The following is an 11,703-nucleotide window of genomic DNA, read 5'->3' as shown; positions in this document are numbered from 1 at the left end:
TCGATGATATTTGTGGAGTTTTTGGCCAAAAAAGTATTCACAATAAGAGCCCTGTGAGACGGTGCGTTATCTTGGTAATCTAAAACTTGATCGAAATTTTTTGTAAGTTTATCAAAAATGAACCGAAATCATCGTTAAAATTCATGGAATCGGAATCGAATATTTCCTAAACATCGATTTAACGCATTTTAATGGATCATTTGGGCTTACGAAAGGTCTGTGAACGTTTCAATCCGCACAAGTTAACTGGGGACCAAAAATTGCTCAACTTTCGGAAGAACTCATTAAAGAGGCGAGAAAGGCGAGAACTTCCTTTACAACATTGAACTGGTTATGAGACGTGGTATTTCCAATATAACCTGAAACTAAGCGTCAAAGGGCTAAATGGAAGGTCTCAGACGAGTCACCACCCAGCAAATTGCGTTTGGAAAATTAAAAAATCAAGTCGATGTTCATTTGTTTTTACGATTCCAAGGGAGTTCGTCAAACCGTCAATACAATTTTCTACCTTGGCGTTTTGAAGCGTGTGTTGCATAGTATTCGTCGAATTCGCCGGAAATACCAAATACCGCAATGGAGGAAGCTGACGCTTATTGCATGAAAATGCACCAACTCATCGATCCACTCTTGTGACTGATTTTTTGACTAGAAATCGCATTTTAAATATCAATCACTCACCGTTCTCACCTGATATGACTCGCTGTGACTTCTACCTATTCGGAAACTTGCATTTTAGATCACCCAATATAGTGTATTGAGGCCAGAGGGGACTCTTTTGAATAAATAAACTCGAAGTTATCAGAACAAAGCTCCTGTCGTTTCTATTTTAACTCAGTCTTGTTTATTTTTGACTGCACCTCGTATATATATATTTATTTATATATAATCCCTCTCAATTTAGTTTTTTAGACAGAATTTTAAATAAAGTCATAGCGCGTTTTCTATACTTAAATATTTTCTGTGTGTATTGCGAAGAGGCAAAGGTCAGCTAGTAAAATTATATGCAAATTTTGTTCAACAACTCAATCGATATTCACCTGCTATTAAGTAGCGATAACAACTTGTCTTATTTACCGTACACATACAACTAATTTTTTTGAGATTTTTGAGAGAGATTTTCTAGCAAGATAAAAACTGTAGCAATCAAATTTGAAAAAAAAAAATAATTAAAATTGGCAGCAAATGAAGTAGAAAAGAGAGAAATAAAATCGAAAGAAGCGACATAAGAAATGAAGTATAAAAACTTCAATCGAAAACAAAGATAATAGGAACGAGAAGAAAGGCACTTCCAGACGTCTAACGTCGCAGCGCTTCAAATGTCGATAACCAGAGAGTTCATTCATTCCTTACGAAGCGTATTTGTGTAGTTGCCTTTATTTTTAAGGTACTTTAGTGGCTGCTGTAGCTACTGTGTGCAATACACTTATTCTCTTATCTCCTTGCATGTACACATACACACACACACATGCACACTTTTATTTTATTACAATACTCGCCTGCGTATTTGTATGCACAAGCCAAGTTAAGCCGCTGCTGCAAAATATTTTGCGAACTTTTTACTCAGGCAAGTGTTTTGTTTTTTCCTTCAGCTTATTTACGTTTCATTGGAATCGACGTTGGCCACCCCTCCCGATGCTTGCAACAAGTTTATCTCCCTTAATTTGCAGCTACCACCACCGCCAGCCACTTTGCTTAAGTGAATCGAAGTATTGAAAAAGTTTTTAACTTTTCATTTTTTTTATGTTTTCCAATTACAAGTATTTTTATGACAGACAAAATTATGTAATACCTTTTTATTGGCAACACATTGTTCGATTTGTACCCACTTATTAGACTTTATATATTTTTTTTTTCTTGCTCTTTTATTTTCGTTTTCTTTTTGCAAGCCACCACGAAAGATGCTTCGCTCGCACAAGTTGTCGATGTATATTGAAAACAAAGAAAGTAGGAATATAAAAATTACAGACAATGATAATAAAAAGAAAATACAATGAACACAAAACAATACAAACTCAATGTAACAAGAAGAAGAAGAAGAAGAAGAAGAAGAGGGAGATAAAATGTGCTTGAGGATGTGTTTGTGCATGGGCTCTATTGAGTAGCGGAAGTTGGTGTTTGTTTTCCTCGGGCTACAACAATTATTGTACATTTTCCTTGCCTTACCTTTTGAAGTTTTATGGTATTTGTTGTATACAAATCGATTTGGGATTAGTAGCATTAAAGAAAAGTGTGTGGGTGTGTGTGTGAGTGCGAGAGTAAGTGTATGAATAAATTTTTATTATTCAATTTAATCATTCTTTTATGGTATTCCATTATAAGTAAGTGAAAAATAAAGCGTATATAGAATAAGGGGGCGAAAAATTAATCACCCTAAAGGAAGATTTCAAATTTTTGCGAATGGCGTCGCATGTCAGTCATATTAGACATTTGTGAAGTAGACAGCCGCAGTATACAAACAGACAAGCAATAAAGCGCATGAAGGTACAACCAAAGATTCCATGACTCAAAATCATTTTCTTTGGTACTTAGTAAAATAATATTGTATTAAAAAAAAAAAAAATTAAACTGGATGACTAATTTTGTGCCACTTCGTATATTTATATACTATAGCTGTAATATTTTATTAAACATGAACTCTTATTCGATTTGCTTCACACAACCATACGACGAAACATTCAAGTTTTTATACCAAAGAGATTAGAAAATCAGTATCGGAAATAAAGTTAAAAAAATGCTAACAAAATCAAAGTGAAAGAATTAAAGAGACGGGGTCGCCGAGTTTGAGGTCATTTGTCAATTTGCTTGTTTTTGGCATTTAATTATATCAGCCAACCGCAGGGATGTTCTGCGATTTTCACTATGGATAAAAATATCGAACAAAGAATTTGTCTTACATTTTGTGTTTTTAAATGGATTTCGTATGCCGAATCGTTGAAAATCTTGCAGAAAGCATATGGCGAGTGTACTTTATCAAAAACAACGATATACGAAAGGAGGTCCGAGAAATCGAGCAAAATATCCATCACTGCTCACAAATACCGAGCGCATCTAATAACGATGTGGCAGAACATTTCCGCATCCACTTGGTATGGGTACTAGAGCATAGTTAGGGAATTGTAAGGCAGAGAAGTTAGCGAAAAAGGGCACTATCACTCATCTTCCTTTTGGTATGGAGATTGTAGGTATGCCGCTCTCAACCTACAAACTGCATGGCACAAGCAGCATTATCACTGCGGCCAAATCAAAATGAGTTGATAGTCTCACATGTTATGCTCCAAAAAAAAATTTGGGCAGAATGAGACGCTAGACGCTCAAAGGCGCTACTTAATCGGCCAAGGAAAATCGTCTCTATGCTAGTTGCTTTGTTCACAGGCCACTGTCTCCCAAAGATTAAACGTACCTCATTTCGACAATTACAGAAGTTTGAGTGTGCTAGTCGCACTTTCGAAAGACGAGCTGCTGGCCTCTAGCCAGAACACAGTGGTTGGACCCAGCATGTCGAGTGCTCACCATAGCACTCCACTGCCGAAACCCAGCTGTCTACAGTCAACAACTCAACACAAGCAATCCTCTTCTCCGACGACCTGTGGTAGGGATGCCAAGAAGAAGAATAAACAAACCTCTGGGTCGTTGTTCAAGGCACGCTAATTAAGAGCATGCTAAGATAGACAGGCACTTCTTTTCGACTCTCGCTAAGATAGCTAAGAATGAATTGGCTGATAAATTAGATGAATGCGATACAGGGAACAATGGTTTCGTACTCCGAAAGAGCAAGCAAATCCGTCCTCCAATCACACAAAAATCCTCAGAACCAAGCAACGGCTAAGCGCAACCGATCACAAGACGTGAGTGAGCGTGCTACCTAGAAAATAAAGAAATGGTCGTTTCAAGACGTTGTGGGGCCAACAATAAGTGCGGTGGCTATGGCTGCACTTATAGCGAGGGGGCCAGGGATCACCTCCAAGTATCCCTTGTGCACGCAAAATCTTATAGTGGTAGAGAGGTACTGGCCCATTGGGATGCCATTGAAGGACGTTTGTTATGAATGGTCATCGAATATCTCATGGCAAAGCAAGGACAGGCACCTCTTTTCGATTCGGGAGAGTTTAATTCAATTAGAGTGGCTCAAAGTGTATAATTTACTCTTAATTCAACCCAACGCACAGCAAGCCTCTTATGCGAATAATCCAAGCTAGGTGATTGTTTGATTAATTTTTTTCTGCCTTCGGCTATGCTTCAATATTTGGTCTTAAGAATAGCTTACATATTTTAGTCCCAGGTGAAAAATTTAACTATGAAACTAAAATTAAAATTATGTTAGTGGCAAAAAAGTTGAAGATGTAGACGGTACTAAATACTAAAAAGTTAAAAATAGTAGTGGTATTAGAAGGAAATAATTGAAAGAACGAGAAATTATTTGAGTACATTCAGCAATATGCAGCAAATATGTATATCCTTTATTTTGGTTAATTATTTTATTTTTTGTTTTTAAAGGAAACATAATTTTAGTGGATAGTGTACTTACGTAAAATCGTTTTATCAAATAAAAATGCAATTATGTTTATACACACGTACGTATCTTAAATCTTTAAATGCACCAAGTTTTTGTACAGTGACTTTATTTGATAATTCAACTATTTTTTTTTTTTTTTGGTTTTTTTTGTTAGTTTATTTCTAAATGCAGTAAAAGAAGACATATTTAGTAAGACATCACAAAACTTTGCCATTTGCTTAAGTAAATATATTAGGGCACAACAAGTTAAATAAGGAGGTAAGTAAATATGACCAAATAAGTGATAATAATAAGTAATAGAAACACGAAATAAAAGTTAAAAAAAAAAAAGTTTTAATAAAAAATAAATAAAAAAAAAATCTAAAATAAACAAAGAAATAAAAAATTAATAAAAAAAATTAATTAAAAAATTTAATAAAATTATAATAAAAAATTAAGAAATATTTATAAAAACAAAAAAATAATATCATAAAAATTTAAGAAAATAGCTATTAAAACATAAGACTTTTTGCTATTTTTGAAGTACTTCTATACCCAGTTTTACTAAAATTCTTTTAAGTAGAATACATTAGACTAAGCCGCACGAATGTTCCAATCAAAAAATTAAAATTACAAAAAACAAAAAAGTAAAACAAAAAATAAAAATAAATAAATAAAGAAAAATAAATAAAAAAACTTTTAATAAAAAAAATAAATTGATTAAAAAATAAAAAATAAAGGGAAAAAATAAAACAAATACAGAAAGAAAATAAAAAAAAAAAAAAATTTTTAATATATAAATTGAAAAAAAAAAATACAAAAAAAACAATAAATAAAAATAAAAAAATAAAAAAGTATATATAAAAGAAAATTAAAAATTATAAAAAAAAAAATTTATAAAAAAAAATTAAAAAAAAAATTAATTCAAAAATTTAATAAAATTATAATACAAAATAGAAAAAACAGAAAATTGCTATTAAAACATAAGACTTACTACTACATATTTTAGCTATTTTTGAAGTACTTCTATACCCAGTTTTACTAAAATGGCCCTACGTGGAATACCTTAGACTAAATCGCACGAATGTTCCAATAAAAAAATTAAAATTACAAAAAAAAATAAAAAAATATAAATAAAAAAAATATAAATAAAAAAAAATAAAAACATAAAATAAAAAAAAATAAAAATTAAAAAAAAAAATAATAAATAAAAATTAAAATAAATAAATAAAAAACCAAAAAATAAAAGAAAAAAAAAGAATAAAAAATAAGAAAATTAAAAATAACTAAAAATGAAATTAAAAACTAAACTAAGAATCAAAACCAAAATAAGTATTGTGCTAAAGCGCTTTTCACTATACATCGTGAACATATCTTATGCCCACTACATCCCTATAACCAAGTCTAAAAATACGCTCCCACGCCAACAAAGCAAATAATATTTCCACTGACCATTGGTGCTTCAAGCTGTGTCAGCCACCAATTTATTCGCATTGTTAATTGGAGTCAAACCAAATTATGGGATTGCTTAGTGTCCTCCCTCGCCTGTGGCAATGGCGGAGTCGTATCAACATGGATACTAACATCCGCACCGCCAACATTACTCGCATCGGCTGCTGCTATCGCATTGAGGCTTCTGCTGCTGCTGTTGTTTTGAATATTACTGCTTATGTGGCTAAGACTTTGTGGGCTTTTCTTCGAAGCATTCTTCAAATCACCATTGCTACCGTCGCCGTTGTTGCTGTTGTTGCTTTTGTAAACATCATCATCCGCATTGTTCCCATCGTTGGCATCGCTGCGTTGTAGCCAGATTGGCGCTAATCTCAACATGAGCACTGCTCCCAGCGGTGCGGTGAAGATGATGGCCAAAACTGAAATGATAAGCACATTGTTGGCCAAGGCAATGCTTTGTTCATCGGCGACGCTTAATGATCTGGCCATGTCGAGTGCGAGTGGACCGAGCGCAGCCTAAGGGCGGAAATGAGATGAAAAATAAGAAAATCAAACCGAAGATGATGAATAAGAAGTGCGTCCAGACATACACAAATACGAGTGCATATGAGGATGAGAAATGGTTGGAGTGCAGAACAGAAAATTAGCGTCATAAACATTTGAAGTTCGAGTATGTGTATGTGTGGGTGTGTGTGTAAGGAAGGATGAAGTTATGATAGGAAACAAGAAATGGAAATGGGAAAAAAATTGCGCAAGAGGAGAGCATAAATTAAAATACAAAGTGAATGAGTAATCGACTATCGACCGTGGGGACGTAGACATCGACCGTGGAGACGTAAACGTCGACTTACATGAACAAACTTAGCTGCGCCTCCATAAAAAATACATAGCACAACTAGAATTCACACTCTGTTCAAAAAAACGGATTTTCTTAAATTTTAATTTTTTTATATAGTTTAAGTACTAATAAACAATGTACGAAATTTCTTTATATTTATTTCTATTACTATCCCTTCTAAAACCAGCTTTTCTTTTAGCGCATTTTTGGCGCTGCTGGACGTACATAAGTAACCCCTTAAGTGGGTTGTGGGTCATGGGTTGTATAAAAAGAATATTATTTTAATCATTGCTCTGAGATCTGAAAACCTGCGTTCAATAAAAATTAAAAAAATGTCTGAGCTTTATTGAATTGCTAAGAAAATATACCAAAATCTGTTAAAAATAAAATTAATTTTTCGCGTGCACTTTTTTCGCTATCAAAAATTGCTAAAAAACAGATCTCGATTTTTGAGAACCTTTTGACTGGATTTACTTGAGCTTTGGATTTAATGAATCAATTCAATTCAATGCGCTGCATACTTGCTACTTTTCTAAAAACTATTGGAATTTGATGGCAATTTTTATAATATTTTTTTTTTAATTTACACAAAGTTAGCAATTCGGAGTGACATATTTTTTGCAGGAGAATGGAGTATATTTTTAAAATAATTATAGAAACTAAAAAAAAAACAAATAAGTAGTCAAAACTTGTCAATAATTCCCTTTGATACATGGCGACAAAAATTCAGAAGATGTAACCCATATCAGACCGTTAACCGGCTCTAAGCGAAATTTTAAAGAGTCAGCTGAGTGACTGACGTAACCGGGGTCGTGGCAGCGGTTTGCAAAACTAATCAGATTGTGGCTCTCAGCGAAATTTGAAACAATCAGCTGGCTGACTGACGTAATCGGGGTTTGCTAAAACAATCAGATTGTGTTGGTGACATACGAAAAAAATTAATACAATTACCGCTCATGGTGCTTCGTTGCATCTGGACAATTGGACTGTTTGGACAAGTGTGTGAATACATATGAAATGAGCGGGGAGAATTCTGCTGCCGTGTCCCTGGTGATAATCGGCCATTCTAGCTTCTGTTATCTTTATGAAACACTAATGAGTATGTATATATGCATGTAAGTATAAGGTGCGTAGAGCTGAGATTAGTTGGGGTAAGGTAAGGTATTATAAGTTCAGATCAATGTTGATAGATTTCCAAGGTTTGCTTTTTAACTATGGTGAAAACGAAAATTGTGAGGATAATTTCGGCTGTTACATGACTTGGGAAATGCGACAGATGAATTCTGACAAACATTTCACATGCATTCCCACACTCTTTCAATCGGTTGTTGTTCAAACCTCTGATCAACTGACTATGTCAAATTCGCTAAGAGCCGAATAGCGGTCTGTTAAGGGGCACACCACTAAAAATATTTTTTGAGATGAATTCAGATGAGTTTAGCTGAGGTATGGCAAAAATAACACTAGAAAAATGTATTTTATATTTTGCTAAAAAAAATTAACTCGGTTTACGATTGTATTTTTTCGAGCGATTAATTTTAAAATCAAAATAAGATTCTTAATTATATTTTTTATAGATATCGCTCAAAAATTTTTAAATCGTAAAATATTCATAGCATCAAAAAATTTGAATCTACTTATAAATGTAACACATGGGTTGAAAAGTCCCGGTCCTAACAAAGAAAACACGTTTCTTTTGTTCAAAATTAACTTTATTCATCAACGTTATTTCCATCAAGAACAACGGAATTATTCCAGCTCCAGTCGAACATTTCAATACCTCTCCTGTGGAACGATTTATCTTTTGCTTCAAAATAGGCCTCAGTTTCAGCGATAACCCCTCATTCGAAAGAAATTTCTTACCGGCGAGTTTTTTTTTTTCAAACTTGCAGCAGCCAATAGTCGCTGGGAGCTGTTTTGGTTTTGGTCAACAATGAGCAAATGCGGCATCCACTTTAAACAGAGCTTTCTCTTAGTCAACTTCGCTTGCAATATATAGGGAACTCATCCTTTTGATATCTTAACGATGTCAGCTAACTCACGCAACTTTTCGACTCATTTGTGCGTCCACTGCGTGGTGCATTGAAGTCAGCAAAACATCCTTTTATTGTTGTTCCTGATGAAGCGGAGTCCCCATAACACTTTTCAAGCCATTGCTTCGCTTAAACGGTATTTTGTTTTTTTTTTTCATCAAGAAGCAGTGTGAAACTAAAGCACGAAAATCTGTTTGAACATAACAAAAATAGCGTCACTCTTAGCACAATAACTCACGAACTAATGAATAAAATATCATGAAATTTCAACATCTGTCTTCTTCATGTTAGTACTAGCTGGAAAAGAGGTGAATATAAAACTAGTGCCATCTATGTGTTAGCCCCGGGACTTTCCAGCCCTTGTGTTATATTGGAAGCTACGAAAGTTTGAATCTCTTAATTTTTTTGATTGAAAGTTTGAAAAGTATGATTATTTTCGGCCTCTATTTTGCATAATTTTCCAAATTATCAAACAGGTCATCAATGTGCCTACGTCGTTTTTAGGAATGTGTTTAGGAATGGCGGTTGGGTGGCTTAAGTACTGGATTCATAGCGCATTGACTGAAATGAAGTTTGAAAACCAAGAAGTAATTCCAGTGTGCGAAGTAATGATAATAAGGCGAATGCTGCAACAAAATAATTTGCCTTTTTGTCAAATATCCGCTCACACTTGCAACTATTCTGTAGTAGTCCATTATCGTGCAAAAGTGAGTAGATCCTAATTTTTTAATATTCAGGGCAATAAAATATTTTCTTATTGTACAATCAAAAAAGGTTCTAGTAACTATTTGTGAATGGATATCATCTTCGCTTTTGACATTTTAGACGTCTTCTCTCACTTGTATGCTTATTTTGGAGCTCATAGCAGAAATCACCAGATCTCGTTATCAGTAGCTATCGTTTTTTGAAAACTTTTGTCTTTACGGGTGCATTTAATGATGTCATTACAAGTTGGTCGCAGTTTGGCTCATCTGTAGCCGCATGTAGCATAAACTTTGAAAGGAGCTAATGACGATTTAAAGAGTCCGTTCAAATTCGATACAAAATGTCTGACCTATGAATATTCCCAACTTCATTTCTAGGCAAACCACGCACACTTTCGATGTGCCCAAAGAATAATCCTCTCTGTGGGAGATCTGGAGTTTCTTGACCACTAATCTAAAGGGTAGGGTATTATTAGGCTTATATACCTTTCTTCCTTCTATTTTCTAAACAGATTTTATTATGTTTATGTATTTAAGGCTCGGTTTTTTTCGCATAGAGGTTGCGTACAAGTACATCTATTCCCACCTAACAGGGCACAAAGACTTACTTACACAATATCTCAAAGAGAGCCTTAATGAATTTGATTAAACAAAGCTTTACCGATGGGCATGCGGTGGTGTTTTTGTATGTACGTCTATGTATTTGTATGCTATAAATGTGTGTGTGTGTGTGTGTTCTACGTCTTAGTGCGCGCTTTTGACGTTGATTACTAAAAGTGGGCGTGATGACTTTTAATGATAATGAACGCCGTTGCTGTGTAATCAACTGCCAGACTGGCGAATTTTACGTGGTCAGCTCAGCCCGCCATGGGCAACAACACTGCTGCCCCCGGTACTCGGCGAAGCAGGCTTACAAATTGACGGCGTGTATGAATAGAGGCATTTATGCGCTCATAAAATGCCGGATTGTTGCTTCCGTTGTTATTTTTTAAGATATTAAATTGAACAAATAAAATTAAGTGGCCGAAGTAAAGGAAACAAAGGTCACGGCAAAAGAGCGACGCTCTTGGAATGCTGCGGTATTAATTTCGGGAACAATAACTGTTCAGTTGTACATTCAGTAAAAGGAAGGTGTGTGGTGTAAAAACAATGTAGCTGAACTGCAGAATTGAATTAATGCATTTCAATAAATTTCTAAAAATTGACTTCCATTACTTCACGCTTTTAATTAATTTGGGTTGATATCTCTAAAAACGCGTTACGGGAATTTTTGAAAGATGTTAGACTTAAGTCCTTATGCATAGAACCCTAGCTATTGAAGTAGAACTAACTATGGAAATTGAAGGCATTTAGTTGTGCAATTTATCAGAATTAAGCAAGGCCTTTAAAGTTTTAAATTTTGAAATGGAGTTTGTAATATTAATTGAATATTTTTAATTTATATATTTTCCATTTTTCAGGGCAAAGTTAATATTTAAAAGAAATATTTGCTTTGAAACATTTTTTTTTGGTCATTTTTCGAAAAAAAAATTTTTTGGTCATTTTTGGAAAAAAAGTTTTTTTGGCATTTTTGAAAAAAAAAATTTTTTATCATTTTTGGGAAAAAAAAATTTTTCGGTCATTTTTGGAAAAACTTTTTTTTGGTCATTTTTGGAAAAAAATTTTTTGGTAATTTTTCGAAAAAAAATTTGTTGGCCATTTGTGCAAAAAAACTTTTTTGCTCATTTTTGAAAAACTTTTGTTTGGTCCTTTTTGGAAAAAAATTGTTTTGGTAATTTTTGGGCATTTTTGGAAAAAAATTTTTTTGATCTTTTTTGGAGAAAAAATTGTTTGGGCATTTTTGAAAAACAATTTTTTTGGTAGTTTTTTGGAAAACATTTTTTTGCGCATTTTTGGACAAAATTTTTTTGGTCATTTTTCGAAAAAAAAATTTTTTGTCATTTTGGGAAAAAAATTTCTTTGGGCATTTTTAGCTAGAAATATGGTTTTTGGTAATTTGTGGTAAAATTTTTTCTAGCCAAAAATGCTCAAACAAATTGTTTTCCAAAAAAATGTAATAGGACTATGAATAAGTTCGTGCGGTTTTACAACAGATGGCGTAACTTGATTATTATTCCATCGATCCACATTTCCAAACATTCATTGGAGAGCTACTGTCGTAAGGCACAAACGTCAGTATAAGTT

At 33.7% G+C, this 11,703-nt stretch overlaps 1 protein-coding gene across 4 annotated transcripts in view; it reads right to left on the bottom strand.

The window, feature by feature from the left end:
• Window positions 1-5,778: 5,778 nt before the first annotated feature.
• Window positions 5,779-11,703, bottom strand: part of LOC128855856 (sodium/hydrogen exchanger 9B2) — a 203,512-nt gene continuing 197,587 nt past the window's right edge. For all 4 annotated transcript variants that reach the window (XM_054091067.1, XM_054091066.1, XM_054091065.1 and 1 more), the window contains one exon: window positions 5,779-6,460. In XM_054091067.1, coding sequence (XP_053947042.1) covers window positions 5,999-6,460 — 462 coding nt within the window. In that variant the 3' untranslated portion in view covers window positions 5,779-5,998. The remainder of the gene's footprint in view (window positions 6,461-11,703) is intronic.

The sequence above is a fragment of the Anastrepha ludens genome, chromosome 2 (genome assembly GCF_028408465.1).
Source record: "Anastrepha ludens isolate Willacy chromosome 2, idAnaLude1.1, whole genome shotgun sequence".
Lineage (NCBI taxonomy): Eukaryota > Metazoa > Arthropoda > Insecta > Diptera > Tephritidae > Anastrepha > Anastrepha ludens.
The sequence above is the reverse complement of the archived record's forward strand: the minus strand, read 5'-3'. Positions and strand labels throughout refer to the sequence as shown.